Source organism: Ascaphus truei, chromosome 4 (assembly GCF_040206685.1).
Source record: "Ascaphus truei isolate aAscTru1 chromosome 4, aAscTru1.hap1, whole genome shotgun sequence".
Taxonomy (NCBI): domain Eukaryota; kingdom Metazoa; phylum Chordata; class Amphibia; order Anura; family Ascaphidae; genus Ascaphus; species Ascaphus truei.
In genome coordinates, this window is record NC_134486.1 from 399,155,079 (window position 1) to 399,182,603 (window position 27,525).

The 27,525-nt window shown below is 42.8% G+C and overlaps 1 protein-coding gene across 2 annotated transcripts; it reads left to right on the top strand.

Moving 5' to 3' along the window:
* Positions 1-869: 869 nt before the first annotated feature.
* Positions 870-27,525, top strand: STMN4 (stathmin 4). Of its 2 annotated transcripts, none has more exons than XM_075598622.1 (6): positions 870-984; positions 16,551-16,624; positions 19,347-19,442; positions 21,992-22,200; positions 22,891-23,095; positions 25,172-27,525. In XM_075598622.1, exons 2-5 carry the CDS (start codon positions 16,612-16,614, stop codon positions 23,089-23,091), a joined length of 519 nt encoding a protein of 172 aa, XP_075454737.1. In that variant the 5' UTR covers positions 870-984; positions 16,551-16,611; the 3' UTR covers positions 23,092-23,095; positions 25,172-27,525. The 2 variants fall into 2 exon arrangements, with proteins under 2 accessions (XP_075454737.1, XP_075454736.1); XM_075598621.1 differs by having other exon boundaries at positions 22,891-23,082.

Genomic DNA, 27,525 nt, shown 5'->3' on the forward strand with positions numbered 1-27,525 from the left:
TTGCCACCGCCGCGTGCGCTTATAGTAAGCGCGACGGTGACAATGCGACGGAGCGAAGGAGCGTCGCAGATTTTGGAAGCTGGCAATATTTCATTTTTCAAGGGCTGTCGCCTCATGTGACAGCCCCTGAACCAATCAAATGCCAATAAGCCTGCGACACCGCCGCAAAGCGAAATATAACTTTCGCTATCGCCGGCTGGGGTGACGTCGCCCGTCCCGTCGCCCGTCGCGGGCACTATACACGCGGCCTTTGGAGATGTGCAAATGATGCATTTGCATTTATTCCCAGGCACGAATATTCGCGGCTCAATCTCCTATCGGGCACTTTCGCCTCTATTTTTAATAAGAACGAAACCTACGCTTGCGTGAAGTAGCCACGCGCGGCGCTCCCCCTCTGCCAAATTCATGGTCAAATGTTCTACCGCAAATCTAATTTTGTCAGTAAAACACTGCAAAGAATTAGTCCATTGAATTTTGACACTTTTGCCCATCTGCAGTCACATTGTAATGAATGGATAGATCAGTGACAGCTCATCTTTACTCCTACATACATATGCACATACAAGAGAGGATTCACTGAACAATACCCATCACACAACATCATATTATGTTATAGAATATGTACTTTCAATTAACAGCCAACACTTTTTGTGTTATTATTTTATATATACTGGAGGCAAATCTAATGCAAGGGTTAAATTACATCTCTGGCAATACATTTCTCAGAACCTTTTGTGTCTTCTATAATGGTGAAAAAAAGGCTTCTGTGTGACATCATTCTTTGCCTATATGCAGTGGGTTACTCAGGCAAACTCAGCTTCCCCAGAAGATGCTGTCCTATCAGGGAGCTGTGTGGCCTGGCCAATGAGAGTGCTTAGAGGTGATGTCATGGTGAGAGCTTGGCAGTGGTACTGATGCTGGGACTGTGGCAGCTTTAATTCAGGGAGTTCAGCTGAGAGAAGCACACAAGACTGCATGGTAAAGGTAAGTGAGACACAAATTTATAGATAATACAGGTGGATACTATAGCTAGAAAATTGTATCTATATATTAATATAAAAAAATATTATTAGTAGTAACAATGAAGACAATAACTCACAATTCTCAAATGTAATACTGTGTGTGCAGTGCTGGTGTATGTATGTATGTATGTATGTATACACACACACACACACACACACACCAGCACTGCACACACAGTATTACATTTGAATTTGAGAATTGTGAGGTATAGTCTTCATTGTTACTACTAATAATAGTTTTTTATATTAATATGAAGATATATATATACACACCTGAATTGATATATTTATATATATATATATATTTCATTATATCTATCTACATATAATTCTTTAAATGTGAATATTATAATGATAATACGTTATTCTCATTGTTATTATAATACACACTTCTTACAGTATGTTTGATGTTTGCATTAGATATGTTTATGAATTATTCATACACTAGTTCTTCTTCTGAGACTTTAAAAACACAATTTTAAATGGACTCTGTGCTACACAATTATTTTTTGTTTAAGAGGCAGTGGGTCATTTGATTTCTCATTCTCTTTATATTCTTGTTACAAAACTGTGTTCTGCACTTCCATGTGAAGCAATGGATGCAGGTGTGGTGATATCAGCTGGGAAGTCAGGGAGGGTTGTCTTGCCTGGGTGGGTTGGGCATAGCATTGTGCAGGGATTACCACAGACTGACCACATGTGCACTGTCAAACAGGAGCATCTGGCTACATCATGCTGAACCTTTACAGCAGTGCCTGTGAGCAGCTGCACACAGTCCACAGCTACTGGGTTTTTATTAATAAGAGGTTCCCCTCATTCAGTACTGAACAGCTTGTCTGTGAGTAATGATGGGGTGAAAAATAGAATGATATGGATTTCATCCGGCTTCTCTCAGTGAAAGAAAATGCAAATCTAAATTTCTCTTAACCCCTCTGGTGCTCAAAGGGTTAATTTCTTTAGTCCAAAGCATCTCTCTTGATTCCTTCTCTGCCAGACAGACCTGCCCGGTATTGTGCTACTCTAGCACAGGAGCTAATGCATTGTTCTGCTCTGGAATGTGTCTCAGCTGTAGCACAAAGTGCCACAATACTTGTTCTACTTTGCTCTTTGTTAGCTTCCTCTCCTACCTTCTCCATTCGGTTTTGTTTACACATTTTTTCTACTGCAACAGTATCTGTTAGACTGAATTTCTGCTTCTATTTTTCCTGCCCTACCTGCCTTTCTTTGCATTATTTTATGATGTCACCCCTAGCTAAATTGGTTAAATGCAGGTAACACCCATACCCTTTTTATGCCTTGGGTTTCAACACTACAGCTATGATCAATAAAGTTGTTATTTTAATTACATTATGTTGATTTTTTTCTTAACACTGAAACATTTTTTTTCCGTATATTGATCTGAGACTTGTATTTTTTGTCTGGATACATTTGCTACTCTGCAAAGTGGCAGAATTACTTTTTTTGCCGCCTGTAGGGTGGAGGGAAGCCCTCCGCCCTAGCGTAGTGATGTCATGATGTCACAGTGGCATGTGACGCCATGTTATCATGGCAATGCATCGTCATGGGACATAATTTGACTCCGCGCTGTCATGGCGATGCGTCGTCATATGACGTCGCGGCCTCATTTGACATCGGGTCACCATGACAATGTGGCGCTATAGGAGGGGGCCCGCTCTGAAATAGGTAAGACACTCACATACACACACACATTTTCTCCCCCCAAAATTGCTGCCTCCCAAAAATTGCCGCTATAGCATAGTCAGCCTTATGGAAATCCATGTGTGTTGATTTTCTCTCTGGGTTCTCTTATTGTTCGCATCCTCCTCTCTGTGAAGGATTTGGAATTCTTGGCAGTAATCTTGGATTTCTCAGTCTGTAAGTCCCAGCCAGACCTAAAGGTTCCGCTCACATTGTGGACTATAGACTTTATGACATGGTTGCAGACACATGTATAGCATTAGTGTTTTAAACTAGTTATTTTGTTTAACCAGAACAACATGTATTCTAACACTATCATAACAATAAAGGGAAATGCAAAAAGCTACATATTTTATGTTTACTAGCAAAATAAAACGCTTACTGAAAACACTGTTTTTTAAAATCTATTTAGACAATTGTGTTTGTGCCATGTATTTATGTATGTACTGTATGTATGTATGTATGTATGTATGTATGTATGTATGTATGTATGTATGTATGTCTTTATTTATATAGCGCCATTAATGTGCATAGCGCTTCACAGCAGTAATACATGTGACAATCATATAGATAACAAATAATACAAATAACAGGTCATGGGAAGAAGTGCTTCAGACATAAAAGTAACATTTAGGAAAAGGAGTCCCTGCTCCGAGGAGCTTACAATCTAATTGGTTGGTAGGAAGGCCGTACAGAGACAGTAGGAGGGTGTTCTGGTAAGTGCGTCTGCAGGGGGCCAAGGTTTATGTATGCGGTGTAAAACTATCACTCATGCAATGTATCACTGTTTAATCTGTCCACATTTACAGTATCAAAGTGAAGGAAAATCCAGTTGAAAGCAGTAGCATTTCTCTTATACAGAATAACTTTGTTTTCTTGTATAGCGCTGCCAGTGTGTGCATAGAATTTTGCAGGCACAAGCAGTACCTGCCCCAATCTACAGTATCCTAACCCAGGGGTGCACAAACTGGGGGTGCAAGATTTTGTGGGGGGGGGGGGGGGAAATGGCGGTTACAGAGGTCCCGCGCTCTCCCCCAAGGTGTTTAAATTCAATGCCAGGGGACCGTGCGAGGCCTCTGTAACTTCTCCTACCTGGTCTTTGGCGACGCGTCGTCATGGTAACCCAGCGTCAAATGACATCGCGGAGTCACGTGATGTCACATGACCCCGCAACGCCGGAGCCGAGTGGGGGGAGGGGGGCACAGGGAGAAAACTTTGCACCTCCCTGTCCTAACCGATTGACACATACTGTAACACATTTTTCACTTAAAAAAACTGCATACAGTCGATTAAATGCCTTACTCTCCGCTGTGAGACTTGATAGATCCCAATGAGCAAGTTTAAGGGCCTATAGATGTATGGCCAAAATCAGATGCACTGTACATAGTGACCTGCGGGTTAAATTACGTTTTCCTTTAGTTTAAAAATAAGTTTGTAATGAGGTGTAAAAAAAACTCAGATGAGTTTGGGGTAGGGTTAATGTTGAAATAACAACACCATTGTTTACTTATTTATTATATACAACCTTTATTTAGTGCTCTTGAGCATGATGCAAAATTTGCATTAGGAATTGCAATTGTTTACATGCTAATTTAAATAAAATAAGAAGGATGTCAGTTTTGTGCTAAAAGTTGACTTCTTGGGAGTGGGGGCGTCACAGAATGAAAACAATGAAAACAATGACGTTTTTTTATTTTATCAACACTGAATATACTGTAAGTCATTATAACACAAATATATGCTCCAAACTCCACCTCGTTGGTTCATTACTGCCCCCTCTGGTAAAAAAGGGGTAATTCAGCTCCACCCATCTGCGCATGTCACTTGCACCTTAACATTCATACAAGTCTTAATAATAAGCTTGTCAAACTGTATCAAAAACTGGCACAACATAAAAATGCACATTTAAATATAATTCAAACGCCTTCGAAGGTTACAGATGTAGTTAGTGTTTTATCTCGCACTTGTCTATTCATTTTTTTACATGGGATTTTTCTTTTTTGCCCATTAAAGTGAATTTTCCCATGGGTAGGATCGGGGAGCGAAAACTATTAATGAATTTTGTCAAAAGCCTGTGTAGTCTTTCCTTTTCCACGGAGGCTTCTTAAATTCTGTTCTTATTTTCAGAATACCAATCAATGAATCATATCCTCAATGTACAGTTGTGTCACTGTCAAACAAGCACCCATTAGGCCAGTAACTCAAACCATTGGATCTGCTGCTTTCTGTGTTGGGTGAAGCTAAACTCCAATCTATGTCCGCACATTATGGGAGTTATTTATTAAACTGTGATAGCGCTGATTGTGGGCCTATGGCATGGGATCTGCCATTGACTTTGATGAGAGTTTCCGTGTGATAGTGCCCGATCAGCACTATTGCAGTTGAATGAATAACGCACGTGCGTTTCAGAGCAATAGCTGTAGTAGAAGGTATTATATTTTGGAAATGTTTATTTCTTGACATAGAGATGAAGCAAGACTTTACTGTTTCAAGCGCCGCCATTCTGGAGATTGTGCTGTCTCGCTGCGGGAGGTCCATTCTTCCGGATCGGACCCCCAGCAATGATAATGCTCTGGCCCCGGGGGCAGTTGTGGTGGCAGTCACGTGGCAGTCACGTGGCTTGCCCCGGTGCCAAAAACAGTAAGTCTGGCTACATCTGTAACTATGAAAATTAGGTTCATTCTCGATCACATGGCGATATAAATGTACTAATCTCTGGAGCTTTCACCCTCTTAACATATGTCAATGTTTCACTGGATTACATCTCTGAAGTTACAACCCAAAACATGACTACCGAAGCCCCGTCTTTATATTAATTATTTTAAAAGACAGGCAGTAATTAGCACAGCTGCAGTTAATCAATATCACAGTTATATGCTAATAAATAAATCCAGGAGGTACAGTATACAGTAAGTCAAGAAAATAAAGCACTATATTTTGTCTTCATTAAAAACGACAGAACATATACAGTGTACCCTGTAACCCTTTTTTATTTTTGTTTATTTGTGTATTGGTAATTTGCAATATTTTAATACATACCTCATCACTAGTAGGACTGGTAGTAGAGTCCAGAAAGATGCCCTTTCATACCATCTTCTTAGGCAATAAAGGAATAGAAAATGAACAAAGGTCATTGAGACCGCTCCATTATTGATTCAGGAGGCACAGGTGAAACCTCCACTTCCCTTTTAACTTTAAATATTTATTACAGGCTCGTATGGCCAACTCAGCATGGGACAGAGACACACATTATCTAGGGATTCAACAAGAGTTGTGTCTGGAGACAAAAGGACATTTACACAGTGAAGAGACAATGAGGCAATACTTTTGGTTGATGTCATTGTTTAGCAATGATGTCACTTGGGGTTACTTGTGTTAATTATCAAAGGGCTTTCAAAGTGCTTTGTAAATATATTACTGTATAGTTGGTTGACAAACCCTCTCATGAAAGTTCTCCATATTTGTGAGTCTTTTATTCATGCAAGGGGACGCTTTGGTGTACAAGTCTATGCATCTGCCACATGCTAAATTATAAATATTAATGCAATCCCCATTTAACATATATGCAAGATTAAAAGCTCATAGTGATATATAAAAAGGGGATAATGTACTTGGTATGCAAATAACAGGGATGAAAAGGTCTCAAAGGCACGTTATGACTCAATTCCCTGATTGGTGGCTCAGCTTGTCGTCCATTGATGATGACTATTGCACCATTCTGCTTACAGGAAATATGGTGGTTTATAGAACTTGATGCACTTTCCGTCTTGCTTCTGCAAACATTCATTGCTTACTGCACATTAAGCTAATGGAAGTTAATGTTACAAAGAGACAGACGCCTCACATCCTCGCTGAGTTCTATTGAGTCAGTCCCACTGACACCGATGGCAGGCTGTTACACATCTCTACCAAATAAAAAGGGGAACCGGACCAAACATAGAGACATTACAGAAATTAGCAACATTTAAAAAAAAAACTTGAATGGACATTGGCCCATGTTTACTAAAGGGAGCTAAGCTTTAACACAACCTAACTCCCATTAAAATGAATATGAGTTTAGCTGTGTTGAGGCTTAGCACCATTTAGTGAATATGGGACAGTGTTTTGCTCCTTTCCAATGCCGTTTTACTTTACAAATCTGATGCTCCATTCAGGAGATATAAGCGTTTAAAATATGAAGTATCCAGAGGTTAAAATGGAGCTCTCCCCAGAGCCCAGTGAAGTCAAAAGGTTGCCATGGTAACCTCAGAAGTTAGAGATGAACAAAATCATAATTTTTACAGTCAATACAGGCATACCCCAGTTTAAGGACACTCACTTTAAGTACACTTGCGAGTAAGGACATATAGCCTAATAAGCAAACGGCAGCTCGCGCATGCGCCTGTCAGCACGTCCTGAACAGCAATACCGGCTTTCTACCTGCACCGAAGCTGTGTGCAAGCGGGGAGACTATAGAGCCTGTTACAAATGCGTTATTTATAGCAGTTATGCATGTATATGACGATTGCCATACAGTACATGCATCGATAAGGGGAAAAAAGGGAGTGCTTCACTTTAAGTACATTTTCGCTTTACATACGTGCTCCGGTCCCATTGCGTACGTTAATGCGGGGTATGCCTGTGTTACATACGTGCTCCGGTCCCATTGCGTACGTTAATGCGGGGTATGCCTGTGTTACATACATGCTCCGGTCCCATTGCGTACGTTAATGCGGGGTATGCCTGTGTTACATACATGCTCCGGTCCCATTGCGTACGTTAATGCGGGGTATGCCTGTATCTTTTTTTTTTTTAGAGCAGGACATGCTCAGGGGCAAAACACTAACATTATGGGGCCTACGCTATAAGCCCCGATAAAAAAAATCGCCGGGCCGGTTACGCCGCCAGTTTTTGGAGCGTTGCTATCACGGTATCAGAAAGCCTCGATTACCTGTGATTGCAAAATTCCCAAAACGGGCGAGAAACCCGTGACGTTATGATCGCTCTCTCTCTAAAGAGCTCAGCCTGCGATTTGTTCCAGCTGCACAGAGAGAGAGCCGCCTCTCTCTGCAAAATCTCGCCAGCGATCATAAGTTTTAATATATGTAACGGGTATTCCCTATGAATACAGCCGCTACTACCTGCTGTGCAACCTGTGTGGCTCTCAGGAGCCTAAGCCTCCGCTTGGGGAACTTGGGGTACATACATATTATACATCTCTTGGTGCAACGCCTCCACCTGGGAGGGATCCCAACGGAGTGGGAGGAGGCCCTCACAGGAAACAACCACACAAAGCGAGCAAATGTAAAACAGGACTGGCTTTACTGCATAGCAAACATATATCAACACAAATCAACATGCGCCACGGCGGACGCTAACCACACTGGGCGTCACGGCGGACGCTAACCACACTAGGCGTCACGGCGGACGCTAACCACACTAGGCGTCACGGCGGACGCTACCACCTCTAGGCGTCACGGCGGACGCTAACCTCCCACAGTGTGACCCCACCCTGTGTCCAGTAACCCCCACCCAAATGTCTCGCACTCCCAGAGTCAAATACCACTGTACATGTGTATGTGTGACTGCGCAGCCACTATGTCTGGTGATAGGCCTGGTTGGTGCACGTGAGTTGCAGGTTACCTGCCCGGGGCTCTAGCCACGGGTACCGCGATATCAATCCGCACGATCCGACGTTGTCCTCCACACCGCGTGGGTTGAAAGTCCAGCGCGAACAATGTCTCTCCTAGTCTTAGGGTCTTTGGTGGTGTTCTGAGCCCAGAACCCACCTCGCAGGGCCGCACGGCTTCAGCACTGTGTCCCTGACTACTCGACCAAATAATGGGGCAGTGTCCCTATCTAGGGCCTGTCCCTAAGCTCCACAAGCTACTAGGTGGCTCAGGACCTAACTGGGACCTTGGGGGCTGCTGGCCTATGCAGAGGGTCACTGACCCCTGCATCCACCTCTTACCCCTAGCTGGTCCGGATCCTGACTCCTGCGTGGCTGCAAAACCCCGCAAAATGTATCTCTCTATCCCCAGGCAAATCCTTCAGCCCTATTGGCTCCCTGGCGTCAGGTGTCTCTGCCCCTATGCACCCTGGGGGCTGGCATACTCGTCTCGCGCATGCGCGAGGTATCTGGGGCCTCCCGCGCTGTCCTTTTCCACTGCGCATGCGCAACAGCCTTAGGTATGGCGGCGCCCTGCTTCCCGAGCCGCCGAGCCGGTGGCAACGCGATCGCGGCCTTAGCGACGGCCCGATCGCGTCCCCGACAACCGGCCTGCTCGCCGCTCGCGTCCCTAGCTACCAGGGATCGATCTCTCTCTTCGCGCGCCGGCCCCCCCTCACTCCCTCGCACACAGCGTCTGGCGAGAAGGGAGGAGGGGGTCAGCCATGACAGGGGGGACCTGGCTACATATAAATGTTAATACTAGTGTAGATGAGCATGGGGACCCCCTGCTTCCCGAGATACAGGCCCTGTTATGGGGTGCCGGTATCTCCTTTGCATTTAAATGTCTTGCGTCACGTGATCGTGGAATTTAAATGCATACAAGATACCGGCACCCCATAACGGGGCCTGTATCTCAGGAAGCAGGGGGTCCCCGGACCTCAAATCAACGCGGTTCTGCTCCGGAGACCCCCTGCTACAATACAGTAGTATTAACATTACAATTAAAAATACAAATAAATTGTTACCGTAGCGGTGTCTGCGATGGTAATGAAGCTGCTTTAATGACATTTTTACCAATAGTGTGCGGGAGCAGGGGGTCTCCTGAGATGAACCACATTGATTTCAGCCTCAGGGACCCCCTGCTTCCCAAGTTAAGGGGTTAAGGCACAATATTAGCTTTATTGGGGACAGAGGGGGTGAGTGAAGGGAACCGAGAAGGTTGCGGGATGAGTTAACCCCTCCATTACCAAAGCGGTAGTAACCACTATGGTAATGAAGGGGTTAACCTTCCTGCGACCCAGCCGGTAGGCCTAATAAGCCATCCTGGGCCAAGAACTCCTTTCACCCAATCCCTCTACCCCTAATGAACATTACAATACCTACTACCCACTAATACACAACCCACCCACCCCTTGTACCCCCACATAAAAGCATTAAAAAAAAATTATGAACAGGATTGATACCAGAGGCCGGCGGGGGTCCCCGCGGGTGTCTGGGGGTCCCCGCTGGCCTGCGGAACCAATACTGTTCCAAAAAAATTAAAAAGTGTAATACATAGATATAAATACACCACCCACCCCCCCTCCCCCAATGCATACAGTACAGTAATGGGCAAAATTACTATTATCCACATATGGATTAGTGCATTTGCCCATTTAAAATAAAAGATCAACCAGCAGCATAAAGTAACTAAAACTTGTCTTACCCCTGCCAGGCTGCTAGCATGAATGGTGTCCTCATCCTCATCACCGTCCATGTCCTCCGTTGCAAGAAACAATATAATAAAAAATACAATCTAATGGCCCTAACCCCTTAATAGGGTTGCCAGGTGGCTTGTCCAAAAATACTGGACAAAATGGTGAAAGGTGCGACGCGCGAGAATCGCTGGTGGGGTAGAATGTTATTTATAAATGACCTCCAAGTATTCACCCATTTGCACCACTTTATTTTCTGTTTCGGAAAAAATCTGGGGAGGGGTCTTGGGAGGAAGTGGGAGTGAGCGCCCTTCCGAGGATTTCTTTAAGAAATAGAATATGAAATAGTGCAAATTGGTGCACGCTTGGGGTGAAATTTAGAACAAATTATGTAATGGTCAGATCATTTATAAATAACTGACCTGCAGCCATTCAGGTCCATGGCGAGCAATACTGCACCCCTCCTCATCCTCTCTCTCTCCCCTTACCCTCTTACCCTACCCACCCCCTTGTCCTCTAACCCCATCCCCTCATTCTCCCCTCATCTTCTCACCCCCCTGCCTTCATTCTCTCATCACCCCTTCATCCTCTCTCATCCCCCCTCCCTTCATCCTCTCTCAACCTCCCTCCATCTTCTCACCCCCCCTCCCTTCATCCTCTCTCACCCCCTCCCTTCATCCTCTCTCACCCACCTCCCTTCATCCTCTCTCATCTCCCCTCCCTTCATCCTCTTTTATCTCCCCCTTCTCCCTTCTCTCATCCCCCCTCTCTTCATCCTCTCTCATCTCCCCTCCCTTCATCCTCTCTCAGCTCCTCCCTCCATCCTCTACCCCACGCCCTTCATCCTCTCACCCTTCCTTCATCCTCTCACCCCCCCTCCATTCATCCTCTCACCCCCCCTCCATTCATTCTCTCTCACCCCCCTCCCTTCATCCTCTCATCCCCCTTCATCCTCTCTCATCCCCCCTCCCTTCATCCTCTCTCAACCCCCCTCCCTTCATCCTCTCTCATCCCCCTCCCTTCATCCTCATTCACCTCTGTCCCTTCATCCTCTCTCACCCCCTCTCTTAATCCTCTCACACCCCACTCTTAATCCTCTCACCCCCTCCTTTCATCCTCTTACCCCCTCTCTGTCATTATCACCCCCACAAGACAGCCAGAGAAGACACACACACACACACACAACTGTACAAGTACAAATACACACACACATGGACAAAACAGAATAAATACACACAGGACAGATTACACAGCCTCACCTCTCTCTGCTACATGCTCTTCCTCCGCTCTTTGCCCCCCTCCTCCTCCCCAGGCTCCTGCCACCTCCGCCTGATTGGCTCCTGCTGTGCAATGCAGCCAATCAGGATGGAGGAAGCTGCCCAGCCCCCTAGCAGCAGCCCTGCTCTATCCCTTCTCAGGGGAAATCCCACGATTTGTTACTAAGTCCAGAGAGGTAATACTGGACATACATGTCTGGTATTCTCTCATTTTTTACCAGACAGAGTAACCAAATACTGGGCTGTCCGGTTCAATACCAGACACCTGGCAACCCTACCCCTTAACCACCTTAGCGGTTATTAACCTCTAGGGTAATTAATGTGTTAACCCACCCTCCCCAATACCCACCCTGGAGGCCTAATGGCCCACCCACCCAGGGCCCTACTACCCCCACTACCCATTCATTGGCACAGTGTTAAAGCATGCCTATATAATATGTGCATGCTTTGCCAATATAGCAATAAATGGGGAGGTTAAAAAAAAAAAAACAAGCCCAAAATAAAACACATTACATTCAAAATATACACATTACAAATGCCAAGAAAATAATTAATTTGCACAGTGGTATCTTATACGCATATAATATGGGCATGATTTACCACTATGACAGTCAATGGTCAATCAAAAAAAATTCACAACCACCAACAAGATCAAATTGAAAAAAACAATCACCAAATTAACCATAAACACAACAAAATTACCAGCAATCAATAATAATAATTGTTTGTTCTTGTATAGAACAAGCGACAGAGAAGCCCAATGCTACATCCAATATTACAAAAATAAACAGTAAAATACTTATATATTCTCTTGAAAAGGGGACATTTAGTTTAACCCTTTGGCCAAAGCATTGTAAGCCTGTGAGCCATGACAAGGCAGACCCAGTTCGCAGGTCCTAACACTACCAGATAAAATACTAATATACCTCTATTAGGATTAAAATTCTCATTTAACTCTATTAGGAGGGAGAAGGACCAACATTGGATCTATATCCAGTAAAATGAAAAGGACCTGCTGACTTGGAAAGTGGGTAGGAGCGGGCTTAAAACCTGGGAAGGAGGAGCCACTAATCTCCAACAGCTGAGACAGCTGAAAATAGGTTAACAAATAACACACAGAACCCCAGCAAGCTCTTTTTGGGAACCCCTGAGCGCCCACAAAATATATATATGCATATAAGTGTCAAAAAGAGAGCTATTGAGTGTGGCAAATTTATACAACAAGCTACAGAGAAGCCCAATGCTACATTGTTCTTGTATAGCACTGCTAGTTTTTTACATAGTGCTTTACAGACACAGTCCCTGCCCTGTGGAGCTTACAATCTATGTTTATTTTTTGGTGCCTGAGGCCCAGGGAGATAAAGTGACTTTCCCAAGATCACAAGGAGCTGACACTGTGAATTGAACCAGGCTCCCCTACGTCAAACTCAGTGCCAGTCAGTGTCTTTATACAATGAGCCCCTCCTTTACCCAATAAAGCAAATACCAAATAAACACCCAAATTAAACATTTAAACCCCCCCCCCCCCAAAATCACATTATTCCAAATCAAACCACAAAAGAAATACCAGAAATAAATACAAGCAAACAACCAAAATACATTTAAAAGAAATTAAACCACTAGCCAACAAATCAGTTTATTAAAATCAACCACTAGACAACAATCAATTAATTAAATCATACCACTAGCCAGCAAAATATATAATTAATTAAAAACGCTAAACAATCGGAAAATGAAATAAAAACAAGTCATCCAAATTACAAACAATTTAAGCCAAACAATAAACAGAAGAAAAAAAAACAACAATCAATAGAAAAAAAGCATTTGCCAAAAAATGCATTGGCTGTCACTGTATTTATCTGTACCCTAAACGGGCACAGATTAATACATTATCAGTCAATGGGCAATGAAATCATTAAAAAAAATACAATAAAAAACCCTGTAAAAATGCAATATAACGGTACCCCGTGTGAACCGTTGATGCACGTGTGATACCTGCCTGTTACTCCAGTACACCAGGGGCAGCTTGCAGACGTGCTGAGACAGGTCCCAAGCAGCGGGGCCTCCGACAGCAATCCCCTCTCGCCTAAGGATCCTGGCCTCCATGCAGTGCAAGCTCCTCCTGGCCTCCACGCGGTGCAAGCTCCAGCTGGAGTGTCTCACACAAAGTCTCTGAACAATTGCAGCCTGGTCCCAGACCGCAGTTCACCGCGTTGACGTCCGTCCACTAGCGCAGCAGTGTAGCGGTACTGATAAGGTGAAGAGGGTCTGTATCCGGGGCCTTCCCTAAAATATGGAGCCATGGTTGGCTCAGGGCCTATCTGGGACCTATTGGGCTACTGCCTAGCCTAGGAAGCCACTTGCTCCCTACTTCTGTCCTGGCTTCCACATGACTGACTCGCAGGCTCTCTGCCTGCAGAGGATATCTTGTTCTTTTAGGCGGCATGCCTTCTATTGGCTGGATCAACCCATGTGTTAAACCCTCCCCCCGAGGATTCTGGGACTTGTAGTCCCGCTTCAGTCCTTGCAGAGCCAATTGCAGTTGGCAACACTGCGAATGCACACCGAATCGAAAATAGCCTCCGCCACTTCTCCCTGATCGTGCGGAGCAGTTCCCCGCACCGGAGGCAGGGTAGTGGGACTCGCTACACAGAAAACAAGCATTGTTTTGTGACTGTAACTTCCACCAGTAGCACGTACAGAAGCAGAGAGATTCACAGTTGCCAGACCCACGGTGGCTCCTGAGAGAGTGCCAGCCGTGACATCGCTGTGGGGGTCATACTTCCGGGTTGGCCCCCATCCAGCGCTGGGGCACCTGTACTTGCGTTCCTGCATGAAGTCTGGCTGCATCTGTAGATCCTTTCTTGATCTGGTTTTGCTGTGCTTCAGCCCTATTATATTGTTGTGTAAACAGGGAACCAGCTGATCTTGGAGAAGCTGTGTAACAATGTATCTGGAGACACAAAGATGTCTCAAAGGGGCCACAGTCTGTTTGACACGACATAGACAAAAACAAATTCTATGCCTTATGACATTACATTATTTAAAGGAGGATTTGTCAAGATCAGCATACTAACAATACTGTCGCTTTCACTGCATTGTATTGAGCTGGATGAATTTGTGTAAAAATACAGTCAATGGAAAAATGTAGCAGCCTAAGGATACAGCATAGATAAAAGTACTCCTAATTTTCCAAACGCTATTTGTTAGGCTGCATCCATAGTGTGAGCGACGCGCACAAAATGCAGCAGCTGTATAGGGCCGGACATAGTGAGCGCGAGCGTGCGCGCGATGAAGAGCGACCGTGCTGCAGAATTTTGAGCCGACAATTTTTTTACATTTTGTCGCATGACAGCCGGGTCATGTGAGCGGTTCAGCCAATGAGAGCGAACCAGCCTGGTGACATCATGGCCCCGCCCCGCCATGTTTCCGCCACGCTTCCCCGTCGCTGTGGATCTAAGGCCACAGATCGCTCAGACAACAGGCACGCACAACGCCATGTGCTCCATCACACCCAGTATATCCGAGGATTTACAAATAGCCCCTTAGACTTCATCTTCACGGAAAATAGATGATTTGAAGAGATGTCTCAAAATGGTACTGCCTGGAGTTTAACCACTGTAGTCCAAGCTGTGGAGACTGCATGGTTCTACAGATATCAATTAATGTCTTCCGAATTAGACTATTGGTGAACTTGTGGGCCCCCACTCAGATCTTCTAGCGGCAGATAGTTATTACTGTATCTTAGGAGCCAGTGGTTCTCCGGTGGTCAGACCTCTGTGATTTCGTTCTTGAGGAACCCTGGTTCCCGTAATGAAGTAAATAAAGCCTTTTTTTTAGCAGGGATGGTTGCTTTTTACTTTGCTTTTGATTTTTAGTGTTGTCTAAAGTATTACTTTAGATAGCCCTAACTTAGAATGTTTCTCAGGATGTTACAATAACATTGGCTACATCTGTAAATCCCACGCTCACTGGAGAGCCCGAGAAACCATCATAACCCTACCCACTTTTATCATATCCTCACCACTTACGTCATTTCCCTTGCCACATATACCCTCCTCTCCTCCCTCTGCAGGCACAGATCCCCTGCTTCTGAGGTGACGAAATGTCACGCGGAGTAGGGGACCCTTGAGAGCTCTGTATTGTTTTAGTATTGTATTAAGTTAGGTTTGTTTTAAAGCTTAGTAGTTGAAAACTTCCTATTGTAACTAAGTGTAAACATCTTTACCAATAATCTGTGTCAAATGTAACAAACTTTTTGCAGTGCTTCAACACAAATGTCTGGGGAGTTCGATACAACTCCCAATTCATTTTGAATCCAGTCCAATTTTAATTAACTGGAAGTGGATGGCAATCTAGAAAAAATAACATGCATGCTACTCTGATGGTTAGGGCACTGAACCTTTTAAATAGGAGAGCCAATGAGATAAATGTGACATGGGCAAGTTTATTAGCATTTGTGTCAGGTTCCAAAAATCAGATAGCAATATCTTAGGACGCGCTTATAGTGCTGGCGACGGCGACAGCTTGGACGCGATCTCTGGAAGTCACTTCAATTTGCTTTTTCCAGCGACCGCAGTGTGACGTCAGCGTCGCCGTCACGTCGCTGTCGACATAAGCGCGGCCTTAGAGGCACAGATTAGTTTTGCCGGTGATACCTTAATAAGTTCAATGCGGCAGACTGTGCTATCACTGTATGAGAATAATTGATTACTTTTTTGATTCCTTCATTCAAGGGCTCAAGGAACAGCTCAGTGAGTAAAGGCACTGACTGAAAACAATGACAGTGACTTGAAGCACGGAGACCTGGTTGAAATGTCAGTGTCAGATCCTTGTGACCTTAGTCACTTTATCTCCTTGTGACCTTAGTCACTTTATCTCCTTGTGCCCCAAGCACCAAATTAGATGGTGAGCTCTTTGGGGCAGAGACTCATTTTTTGTTGGAGAAAGTACATGCACAGTGCTTTATACACGGCCAGCGCTATATAATTATCATTATATATTTATCAGGAGACATATACAGTATTATCAGAAATACCTGTAAGGTTATAGTTGGCAAGATATTTATTCGTCTGACAATAAAATACACTTTTGATATTGAAAATTAAAAAAAGGAATCAAACATTGTTTGCCCATAATACCACTTTGAAATGTTTAATTGTTTGTAACCTACCAATATTCCTTTAAATATATTTATTTATTTTTACAGGTAATAACCTCATTCCGGAGAAATTTCCACATAGAAAACAGAAATAACAACATTCAGCACCATGACTCTGGCAGGTATGTCACAACTGTTACTCTAAGAACACTAACAAGTTCTGACGTGGCAGACAAAGTATTATCTTGCAGGCCGTTTCATCAGTGAGGGAGTGAAGAAGAAAGAAATAGGTGCACTCACTGGATTTATGCAGCTGCCTCAAGTGCACAGCGACCATCCCCTGCGGGGGAGACAAATAATATAGAACACATCCTCCTAAAAATAAAAGGAACCGGCACTTCAGAGGTCGTCATACAAAAAGAGAGATTGTAATCCACATAGATCAACGTGGATTAAAACCTCTCTTTTTGTATGAATACCTCTGAGTGCCGGTTCATTTTAGTTTTAGGAGGATGTGTTATCAATGAGGGAGTTACAGTAAGTCGTCCTTCACTAAAGAGTTGAAAGTGACTTATAGTATGTAAAACAATTCACTCATACAGTTGAAAAAGCTTAACCTTGAACCCTCTGCTTGGCTAGAGGTGACAGTTACATCATTGATTTGGGTTAAACCTGTGACTCCGATGTTGGGTTTTCTTATCCTCAATGGTCCTTCTCTCAGAATGCCAATAAATAGTGTCATCTGATTAATTTACTTAAGTTTAGTTAACACTCTGATGTAGACTGGTTCTTAATCAAGTACTGTATGTCATGACAATCTTGTAAACATGCAACAAAGTACATAGTGTACTAAACTCACAATTAATAAACTGATGCAATTGAAAATAAACTTTTATGAAAAAAAACTTCTAAAAAAGTGAAAGGAAGCAGCTGTGAAATGAAAACATTTTGTGCTAAAATTGTTGGGTGAATCTAGAAAAATAGCTATAATTATCACTGGGCAATAGAAAAGTCCAATAATCTATGTAGTTTGGTCCTACAGATGTAATTAGACTTACTGTCCTAGGTGACAGGGCAGCAAAAATGAAAGACTGACGATCTGGAAACTGTGTCTTCTGCGGCCACGCCGCGTGAGGTCCATGCTTCCGAATGGAACCCCATGCCACGTTAATCCTCCAGTGCTGCCACTGCCACGTAACCGTGGGTGGCAGTGGCACTGAAGAAATGTTAGCTACATCTGTACAACTGCTGGTGTAATGGGAATACGCCTATAACATATATTATCCCTTACTGTGCATGCAATGTCTTGTATATAATGTATAACCTGTTCACTTAATGTAACTATGTATTATCAGCATGTATTGTCATCATAACTCTGTGCCCAGGACCTACTTGTAAACGAGAGGTAACTTCCTGGTAACACATTGTATAAATAAATAAATAAATAAAATAAGTGTTTATAGAGCATATTGCATTCAGGAGGGAGGTAGGGCTCATTTTCCCAATTGCACTCATGTATTTGACATACTGTAGCACTGACTCCTCATTAAATTCTGATATTCAAATCTCACAAAGATCTCACGGATGAAAGTTTACAAACAATGGGGGTAATGGAGTGATGTAAAGGAGTAGATGCTTGTTTTTCTGTTTGCCTTATTTTGTAAAGTTTGGTAAATGTTATTTGCAAGTGTAAGAAAAATGTCAATCATTTTACTAAACTGTTACAGTTATAGTGCCATTATTGTAAGACCACTTTTTCCATCTACTTTTTTTTTTACATTTTCATTTAAGTTGTATGTTATTCTTATTAATTATGTATGTATGTCTTTATTTATATAGCGCCATCTATGTTCATAGCGCTTCATACACGTGATATAATAATATACAGTAACACATACTGGGAATAAGCGCTTGAGACATAAAAGTAACATTTGGAGTCCCTGCCCCGAAGAGCTTACAATCTATAAATTATAAGGAAAAAAAAGGTGATGTGAAATAGCGCTAATGGGAATTAAAACAATTAACCCTATTCTGAGGGTGAGCCCTATGGTAGAAAGGCAGCCTGGTGATAAACTGACAGTACAATCAGAATAGACAGCATATAACAAAAAAGAGATACCGGCGCCTAATGAGTCCAAAATGATGGAATCCTGGATATCCAGTAGAAATAGTTCCAGTCCCAAGATGATCAACAGTCTCTAAATCTTTGGGTGCTCAGATAGGACTTCATGCAGGGGAAGTGGAACAACACAGCAGTTTGTTTCAAGCATGTGAGTCCAACTGTGGCAAAGCAGCTCCTCTCTACTCAGTCAACTTTCACTTTAGGATACACTCTTCTATGCCAGAAAGGCCAGCTACTCCAGGAGGAGTGTATCCTAAAGTGAAAGGTGACTGAGGAGAGAGGAGCTGCTTTGCCACAGTTGGACTCACATGCTTGAAACAAACTGCTGTGTTGTTCCACTTCCCCTGCATGAAGTCCTATCTGAGCACCCAAAGATTTAGAGACTGTTGATCATCTTGGGACTGGAACTATTTCTACTGGATATCCAGGATTCCATCATTTTGGACTCATTAGGCGCCGGTATCTCTTTTTTGTTATAATCTATAAATTATGTTATCCTTATTATATTACATTATTGTCAAAGTTGACTAGATAACCACACATAATCGTAAAACATATTATCCGTATATCACTCAATGAATAAAATCCCAAAATCCAAGGTTGCAACAGCGCACGTGAAAGGGTCTACTGAACACGTGTTGAGCCTGAAGAAGACAATGTTTTAGGGCCTAAAACATTGTAACCTTCCGATTAAACATAGGTTTGTAATAATGTATTCTTACACTACATTGATATACAAGAGTCCATTAAGTAACTTTTTGTCTTTTCTGATTCCCATAAAGCCTACAAAGAGAAGATGAAAGAGCTCCCCCTGGTGTCTCTGTTGTGCTCCTGCTTCATCTCAGATTCCCTGAAAAAACAGACGTACATGTATGATGGTCAGTACGAAACAATCATTGTTATTCATGCTACCTCTGCTGTCCTCAAGGGTCACCAACTGGCCAGGTTTGCGGGATATTCCGACTAAAGCACCGTCTTTGACTGGGCCACTGATTGAGTCACCTGTACTGAATCTGGGACTGATTGACCCACCTGTGCTGAAGCAGGGATATTCTGAAAACCTGACCTGTTGGTGACCCCTGAGGACTGGAGTTGGCCACTCCTGCTCTATTGTTACACTTTTCTTCTATTATTCACTTGAAAATAATCTACATTACATCAGTGCAGTATGTCGTACAAATGACCTGGATCAAGTGTGAACCTTCATTTACAACAATAATTCAGATTGGCAAGATAGTATGTTTGTATGTATCCATATATATCTTTATCTATATAACGCCATCCAGGTACACGGCGCTTTACAGCAGTAATACACGTGACATGCTATTATAACATATAATGCAAATAAGCACTTCAGACATAAAACACTAGGAAAAGGAGTCCCTGCCCTGAAGAGCTTACAATCTAAGTTGTATGTGGGAAGATCTTACAGAGACAGTAGTAGTGTGTTCTGGTAAGTCCACCTGCAAGGGGTCATGATCGGAGGCGTCCGTGACGTCACCAGCGTGAAGTGGGTGCTTTTTTTGGACATGGTAGACGCGCCGTCATGGGGCATGTCTAGGGACATGTCTGTGACTTCACGGAGCTGGTTCGCCCTCACGTGACCTGCCCGTCCCGCCGAGAAATCAGTTTCACCGCGTGCCCTCTCCTGCCATCTCGCGCGCCCGCGCAGCCTATGGGCGCGATCAATGCCTTAAGGCAATGTGATCGCATCACGCACAGACGCGTCCTCGCGGTCTTTGGCAGCATGGACTCAGCCTTAGGCTTTTAGTCAGTTTAGTGTCTTACAAGACTCTATAACGTGTATTTTGAATCAAACTATTTTAAACTACAGAACTACGGTATTAGGAAGACCAACATCTCAATAGAGATGGGCGAATTTTCTACCTAAATCCAAATCTGAAACGGATTGGGCAGCGCCTTTACGCCGCAGATTTTGTTGGCGAATTAGTCTTAAAGAGACAGATTTGTGTTTCTTTCCTATTACTGAAAAATCCGTCTGACCGATTTTGGAATCCGAACCTATGAAACTGAATCCGGATCTGTCAGACGAAATTATACCAGGGGGAGGAGCATATCAGTCAGAGAATCCCAGCCCCATGGACGAGTCTGAAAGAATCTGAGCGGTCCAGAGTGGATGAAGTCCGACTTCGGATTTCAGTGGGTGGATCGTAAATCTCCATAAAGCCCCAGGAAAGCCCAAAGATTGGACTCCGAGGTTCGCCCATCTACCCAACGCAGATAAAGACATGTTCCTCTGCTAGAGAATATTTAAGGATTTCTACCTTATGCCTTTTCCTACAGTACATTTCCCTGTTAGTTTTAGGAACACTTCACAGCTCTACCCTACTCTGTGCAACTGATTTTTGTTTGGGAGTAGTGCTACTAACAAGCATTTCTGTTATCATCACTATCACTATGCAACTAAGGTTAATTCACCTGGGACAACTCCAGTCCTCAAGGACCACCCAGGATATCCCTGCTTCAGCACAGGTGGCTCAACCAGTCTCAGCATCAGCACAGGCGGCTCAATCAGTGGCTCAGTCGACATAGTGCTGTGCTGTGCTGAAGCAGGGCTATCCTGAAAACTTGACCTGTTGGTGGCCCTTGAGGACATGAGTTGGCCACTCCTGACCTAGTAAGTGATTGAGTGTCAGATACATACCCACGCCTATTGTCATTATCCTTGTTACAGTACATAGCAGATTGCGCACAGTGTTTGTTTTGCAGAATGTTTTTATGAAGTTAAAAACGAGACTTGGGCAAACCAGTCGAATCCGTTTCCTGGATTTTTCCCAATTTGCCATTCAAAATCCATTCCGCCATGTAAAATCCGCCAACGAATTCTTACAGTTTCAAATTGCGTAGATGAATCCAAAACCGCCAGTGGATACAATTCGCTGTTGGATTTGAACAATCCCTTCTCGGATACCGCAATCCGCTGATGGATTTTTAGAATCCAGTTCGCGAATTGGATTCTTAAAATCCGTTAGCGGATTGCGGAATCCTTGGATGGATTGTCGGTGTTCAAAGAAAAATCCGCAAAAGTTGAATTGCCATTTTTGAGACTAATCTGCTGAATATCTGCGGAATTTAGGGACCGAGCGATCCACGGCGGATCAAAATCAGCTCCAAAATGTGCCCATCACCTAGTAAAATCAAGACCGGAAGCCACACAGAGATGTAAATATTACAAGATTTGTCTAAATGTCTATGGGCTAGATTCACAATTCATGAACTTGTGAAAGTTCAAATATTTTTTTTACCGGCCCCAAATGTTGAACCAAAGTCCCATCCTTAAGAAAGAATCCATCAAATTGTGCAACAGTCTGTCTGTATGCCCGTTACAAAATGCAAGTCTAAATAATGCTTTTTTTCCCCTCACAAATTAAGAAAATAATAACAATATAATATTATCTTATCACAGCAGATACTGTGGACCTCACGTGGTGCGTTATATCAGACATGGAGGTGATAGAATTAAATAAGCGCACCTCTGGCCATGCCTTTGAGGTCATCCTAAAGCCACCATCATTTGACGGAATCCCAGAGTTCAACGCCTCCCTCCCACAGCGGCGAGACCCTTCCCTGGAGGAGATCCAGAAAAAACTCGAAGCAGCAGAGGAGAGGCGCAAGGTAAAATAGGAACAGAGGATCACACAGTGATAGTAATAGCAGTCAAACAGTCCTTTGACCAATTTCATGGTACACTTAATTTAGACTATATCCAACCATCTTTCATATTATATTAGTGTGTCGTTTAATAAGCACTAACCACACAGAGCCTGGCAGCATTATCTTATATTAGAGTTTATCTTCTGACTTGCTTAAGAATCTCTCAAAGGGGCAGATTTGTATCCAACTGGAGGTGGGTGTTACATTTGGAAAATCAATCAATGTAAAGCATCCAACAATATGTAGGACATATTATTTTCATCACACATTTGTATGCAATAGCTGATCTCTATGTTTAGTGAACTAAACAATATATGACACAATGCAAAAGGACGATACAGTAGGTAAGCTGGTATTGAGGGTAGGATGGTAAGACATGGTAAGCTGGTATTGAGGGTAGGATGGTAAGACATGGTAATGATATTAACTAACAAGTATGATAGAGTTGGAAGAGATAACTCTCACACCAGACACACCGCTATTGGGACAGGTGGAGCCCCATTGACAAACTAGGGCAGTGTCAATAGGGATGGATCATAGAAGAAGAAATATTGACCAGTAATGCAGTCCTTATTTCTATGAAACTCTTCATGTTTATAAAGTAAATTGCATAATTCCTGAACTAATCCATGGATTCAATGCAATTTGTAGTATCAGGAAGCTGAGCTCCTGAAGCACCTGGCTGAAAAGCGAGAGCATGAACGCGAAGTCATCCAGAAAGCCATTGAGGAGAACAATAACTTCATCAAAATGGCTAAGGAGAAACTAGCACAGAAAATGGAAGCCCAGAAGGAGAACCGAGAAGCCCACCTAGCTGCAATGCTTGAACGCCTGCAGGAGAAGGTTAGTTAAAGTGGTAAGAACATGCTCTTCTTAACTTTTATTCCCTTTTAGAATTGGGAACATTTCACAAGGCATAACTACACAGGCATTGATTCATCATCTCTGAGAGCAAAGTATATACAGTAACAGCACAGAAAAGCAAGGCTACTAATACGCACGTATTCCTGTGAAATACAGCAACGTTATAGGATTAATACTGGTCCTGGTAGAGTGTAAATGCATTTTAGGTTGTGAGTGATGCCTATTATTGGGGTTCTTCATGATTGAACTTATAGCACCCAGAACTCCCAGTTGTTTTCTAGAAGTGTAATGTCAACTTAATTTACACTGTCCACTTGATTTACACTGTCCACTTGACAGTATACTTGAAGAAGAAACATATAAGATTTCAAAAGCTCTGTACATTATAATTTAATTTATGAAGATCCCTAATGTTGGGCTCTAAAATATATCCCAACCTGCAATGCAACTACATTCCTGTGAAATAGTTTAAAATTAGCGAGATGCGTAATTAATGATTATTAGAAAGTTAACTAGGTTAACATCCCATTATTTTTGGAATAATGGGGCATTCGCTTCAGATATTGTGACTTTACGGAAGACTTGGCTTGACTCCCAACCAGTCCCTGAAATTGGGCTGGGGCTCTCTCTCCTCTCCATCAAACGTTCTAGGGTCTGGGTGAGAGTAATGCCAGAGCTGACTGAAATAGTCTGTATGGCATGAATAGCATTTAGGCTGGTTGGCATAACATGTAGAATAGTGGGGCATTAAAAGTAACGCCAGGTTTAGCATGAGAATAAAAATCTGGTTAACGTTATGTAATGTGCTTTAGGGAATACTCCGTTATGATTAATATGTGTTAACTTAGTTTAAGGTCACGTTAAAAAGGCTGAGTGAGAATAGTGAATCTGGGCCTTGTTCATTCAGCTGCGGTGCTGGACATCACAACAAGATGGCGGGAAACCTGACATACAGCTCCTGTGCCTGTATGCCTGATATTGCACGGTGATTGGCAATATTGCAGCTTAACCCCTTTAGAACCAGAGCACCGCGGGCAAGTCTGGCAATGGGGGGTTAATGAACAGGACCCTTTGTGGTATATTCCCTAAGGCAGGGGTGCGCAATGCCAGTCCTCAAGCCCCCCAACAGGTCAGGTTTGTAGGATATACCAGCTTCAGCACAGGTGTCTCAATCAGAGACTCAGTCAAAGACTGAGCCTTCGATTGAGCCACCTGTAATGAAGCAGGGACTGATTGAGCCATCTGTGCTGAAGCAGGGACTGATTGAGCCACCTGTGCTGAAGCTAGGATATCCTAAAAACCTGACCTGTTGGGGGGGCTTCAGGACTGGGACTGAGCACCCCTGCCCTAAGGTTAATTAGCTACTGCCAATCATTAGAACTCTTTCTAGTGAATAGCTATTAACAACTGATATGGGTTATTGCACTTTAGGAAATTTATTACTTTATTCTAAAATATTTATCCTGTTTGTACCTTCCTTAAAGTATGTGAGAGTCTCTATTACAGTACACTCACGTTTCACCACTCTCTCAATTGGTGTGTATTGTTGTTTTTTTAAGAATGATATATCTCTTTATTTTTCTCAATGGGCACACCTAAAGTGGTAGATTTCTGGGTTTACCTTCCAGCACTAAAGATGTATACTTGCCCAATACGATTGGCTATGCATTAAGAAGCATATGTCTGTATGTCTGTGTTATCAGTCCCGTTAAATCCTACGGTGATATTCTGCGTTATGACGCAATTATGCAGAAGCAAGTAGGTCTTCTCCATCTGTAATTGGCCCGTGCCTAATGTCTGAGCCGGGAGTGATGGTTAGGCGAGCCGGCCATGCAAGTGGTTTTGGAATAATACAATTAAAGCAATTTCCATTTATGTTGCAAGATTTTAATCATTTTTAAACATATGTAAACGTACTACTAAACTATCAAAACATTTTGATTCAAGTTTAAAATGATCAACACTTGCACATTAAACAGTGAAAAATTGGGTAAAAAATTGCAAAAGAAAGGTTTGATTTCATTGCTTTCTTCTAACACCAAACATTTTTTTTTCTTCTGCTGTTAAGGACAAACATGCAGAAGAAGTCAGGAAAAACAAAGAGCTGAAGGAAGAAGCTTCTAGGTAGAAGATGGTGGCGTTCAGAATTTGACCGAGGACTCCATGGGGTGCCTGAGCTGCCCAGTTCAACGTTAAGCGACTGAGACTCTGTTTTACTTTATTTGTTTGTGAATGTCAAGAGATGACTGAAAAAATCCATCTTTTTTTGAGAAGCTTTGGGGGGGTTGTTGTTAAGGGAGGGTTTGGACATCTCATCTGGAAATCCTAAAGAGTCGTATCCATGAACCCAGACCTTTTGACTTTATCACAATTGTCAGACTGAGTATGATTAATTCATTGCGAGTCAATAAACCAGCTTGCTGTGATGGGGAATGCGCGTGTGGTTTTGTACTATATGAAGCGCAGATGAACCAGCCGATCTCTGTAACTGCTATAGAGAAGGCTTTTTAATGGCACAGATTTTATATGTCTACCATTTTATCATGAATACACGTGTTACTACTCAGTTATCTCTCTGTCTTTGTGTTATTATTCACTTACCGATACAGACACACACACACACACAACACCATTGTAACAGCATTAGCCGCATGTGAAAACGAAGCGGGATAACCACATGACTGCACCTGCTGGCACCCAACCAGTAATATGTTTCTTTATACCCATTAACATAATAATAATAATAATAATTTTTAAAAAAAGTTTACGGTACTTTGCAAAGTGTAATAATAATTGCTTATTTAGACCAACAAAGGGGTACACATATTCGGACACTTCATACTGTATATTCTCTTTAATGCCCTTGTTCTATGTATTGAAGCAATCTATACAGGTTTAAGAACATTAAACACTATGGGCTAGATTCACTAAGAATCGATATTGCAGCGATGAAATTTCTTGTTATACTGTAGGTAATGGGACAGCAGCCACATTCACTATATTAATTCATGAATGGGTCGCGATTGGAAATGGGCAAACTTTTTGTCCGAATTTGAATCCGCCACGGATTGACCAGATCCTTTCGTCTGCGGAAACCCACGGATCAGTCTCAAAAGAAGACAAATCCCTATTTTTTACTAACAGTAAAAAAATCCGAGGGACGGGTTGCAAATCCATGATCGGATTTTTAAGCATCCAAATTTAGATTCGATCCATATACCCAAACTATAGGAAAGACGTTCGTCGTTAGTAGTATCTCCAGTGGTGTATATATCCCCTCTAAATAAATTAGGGAGAGTTGCCTGTGCTGAAAAAGGAGCACACATGAGGTACCCTGGGAGATATGCTAATGGCTATGCAAAGTATATTTAAATAGGTCACATCCCACACTTCCTAGAAGGCTATTCAGAGCAACTACTGTACACTGAGCTGACAAGCCTAAGGCACCTATGACTGGATGGATATCAGACCCAACATGATTAGAATCCACATCCTCTGCTACTTTGAGCATCAGCTCTAGCAGTGTGAGCAAAACCAGCTGATGGCGAGCCCCACTGTTACAGAATACATCATTTTGAGCTCTACTTCTCCTTGAGTGCTCATACCTGTGCAGAGCACTTTACCCTCTTCTGGGATTTAGAAGCATACTGTATCTAATAAGCAGTCCATTTATTTGAATAGGCTGTAATGTATTCCAGCACCAAAGGTGCCTCATGGCAGAACACTACTTAGTCAATATGAACCACTGTCATTAGCCTTCATAAGATTAGAAGTAATAACTCAAGTCACCAGGTCACGTTGTTATAGTACTTTCTCTCTGCATCTGCTGTATTTGCTCTGCTTCACCTTGTTTTCACTTGTGTGTCAGAAAACCTGTATTTTATTTAATCTCAACTGACCTCAGTAACACATAGCCCTCAGTACATATTATTACTTTGTGCTTTAAGTCATTTTAAGGTTACAATCAACAAAATAGATATATAGTAATACACCTGCCTAGAAAAGCAGTGGTTGTGGTTCGACTCCTGTGGTGTCTCACATCAGTCCAATCAGTTGGAGCCTTAAGCTTGTCAACTCATTATAGTTGGTATGGAAATCCTTTAAGGAAGTGTGGGATGTGACTCATTTAAATATACTGTGTGTAGCCATTAACATATCTTCCAGGGTATCTCAGGTGTGTTCCTTTTTCAGCATAGGGATCTCTCCCTAATCTATTTTGAGGGAGATTTGAGGGGATACACACACGTGCACTCACACTCACTTTCTGAGGTTGAAAAAAAGACATCCATCCATCAGGGTCAGCCTATGCTAAATTTAGATGACAGATACTTTATCCTATATCTGTACTTACAGTATATTGATTCAGAGGAAGGCAAAAAAAAAACCCAGTAAAATATCATCCGTGTTTTGGATTACTTACCA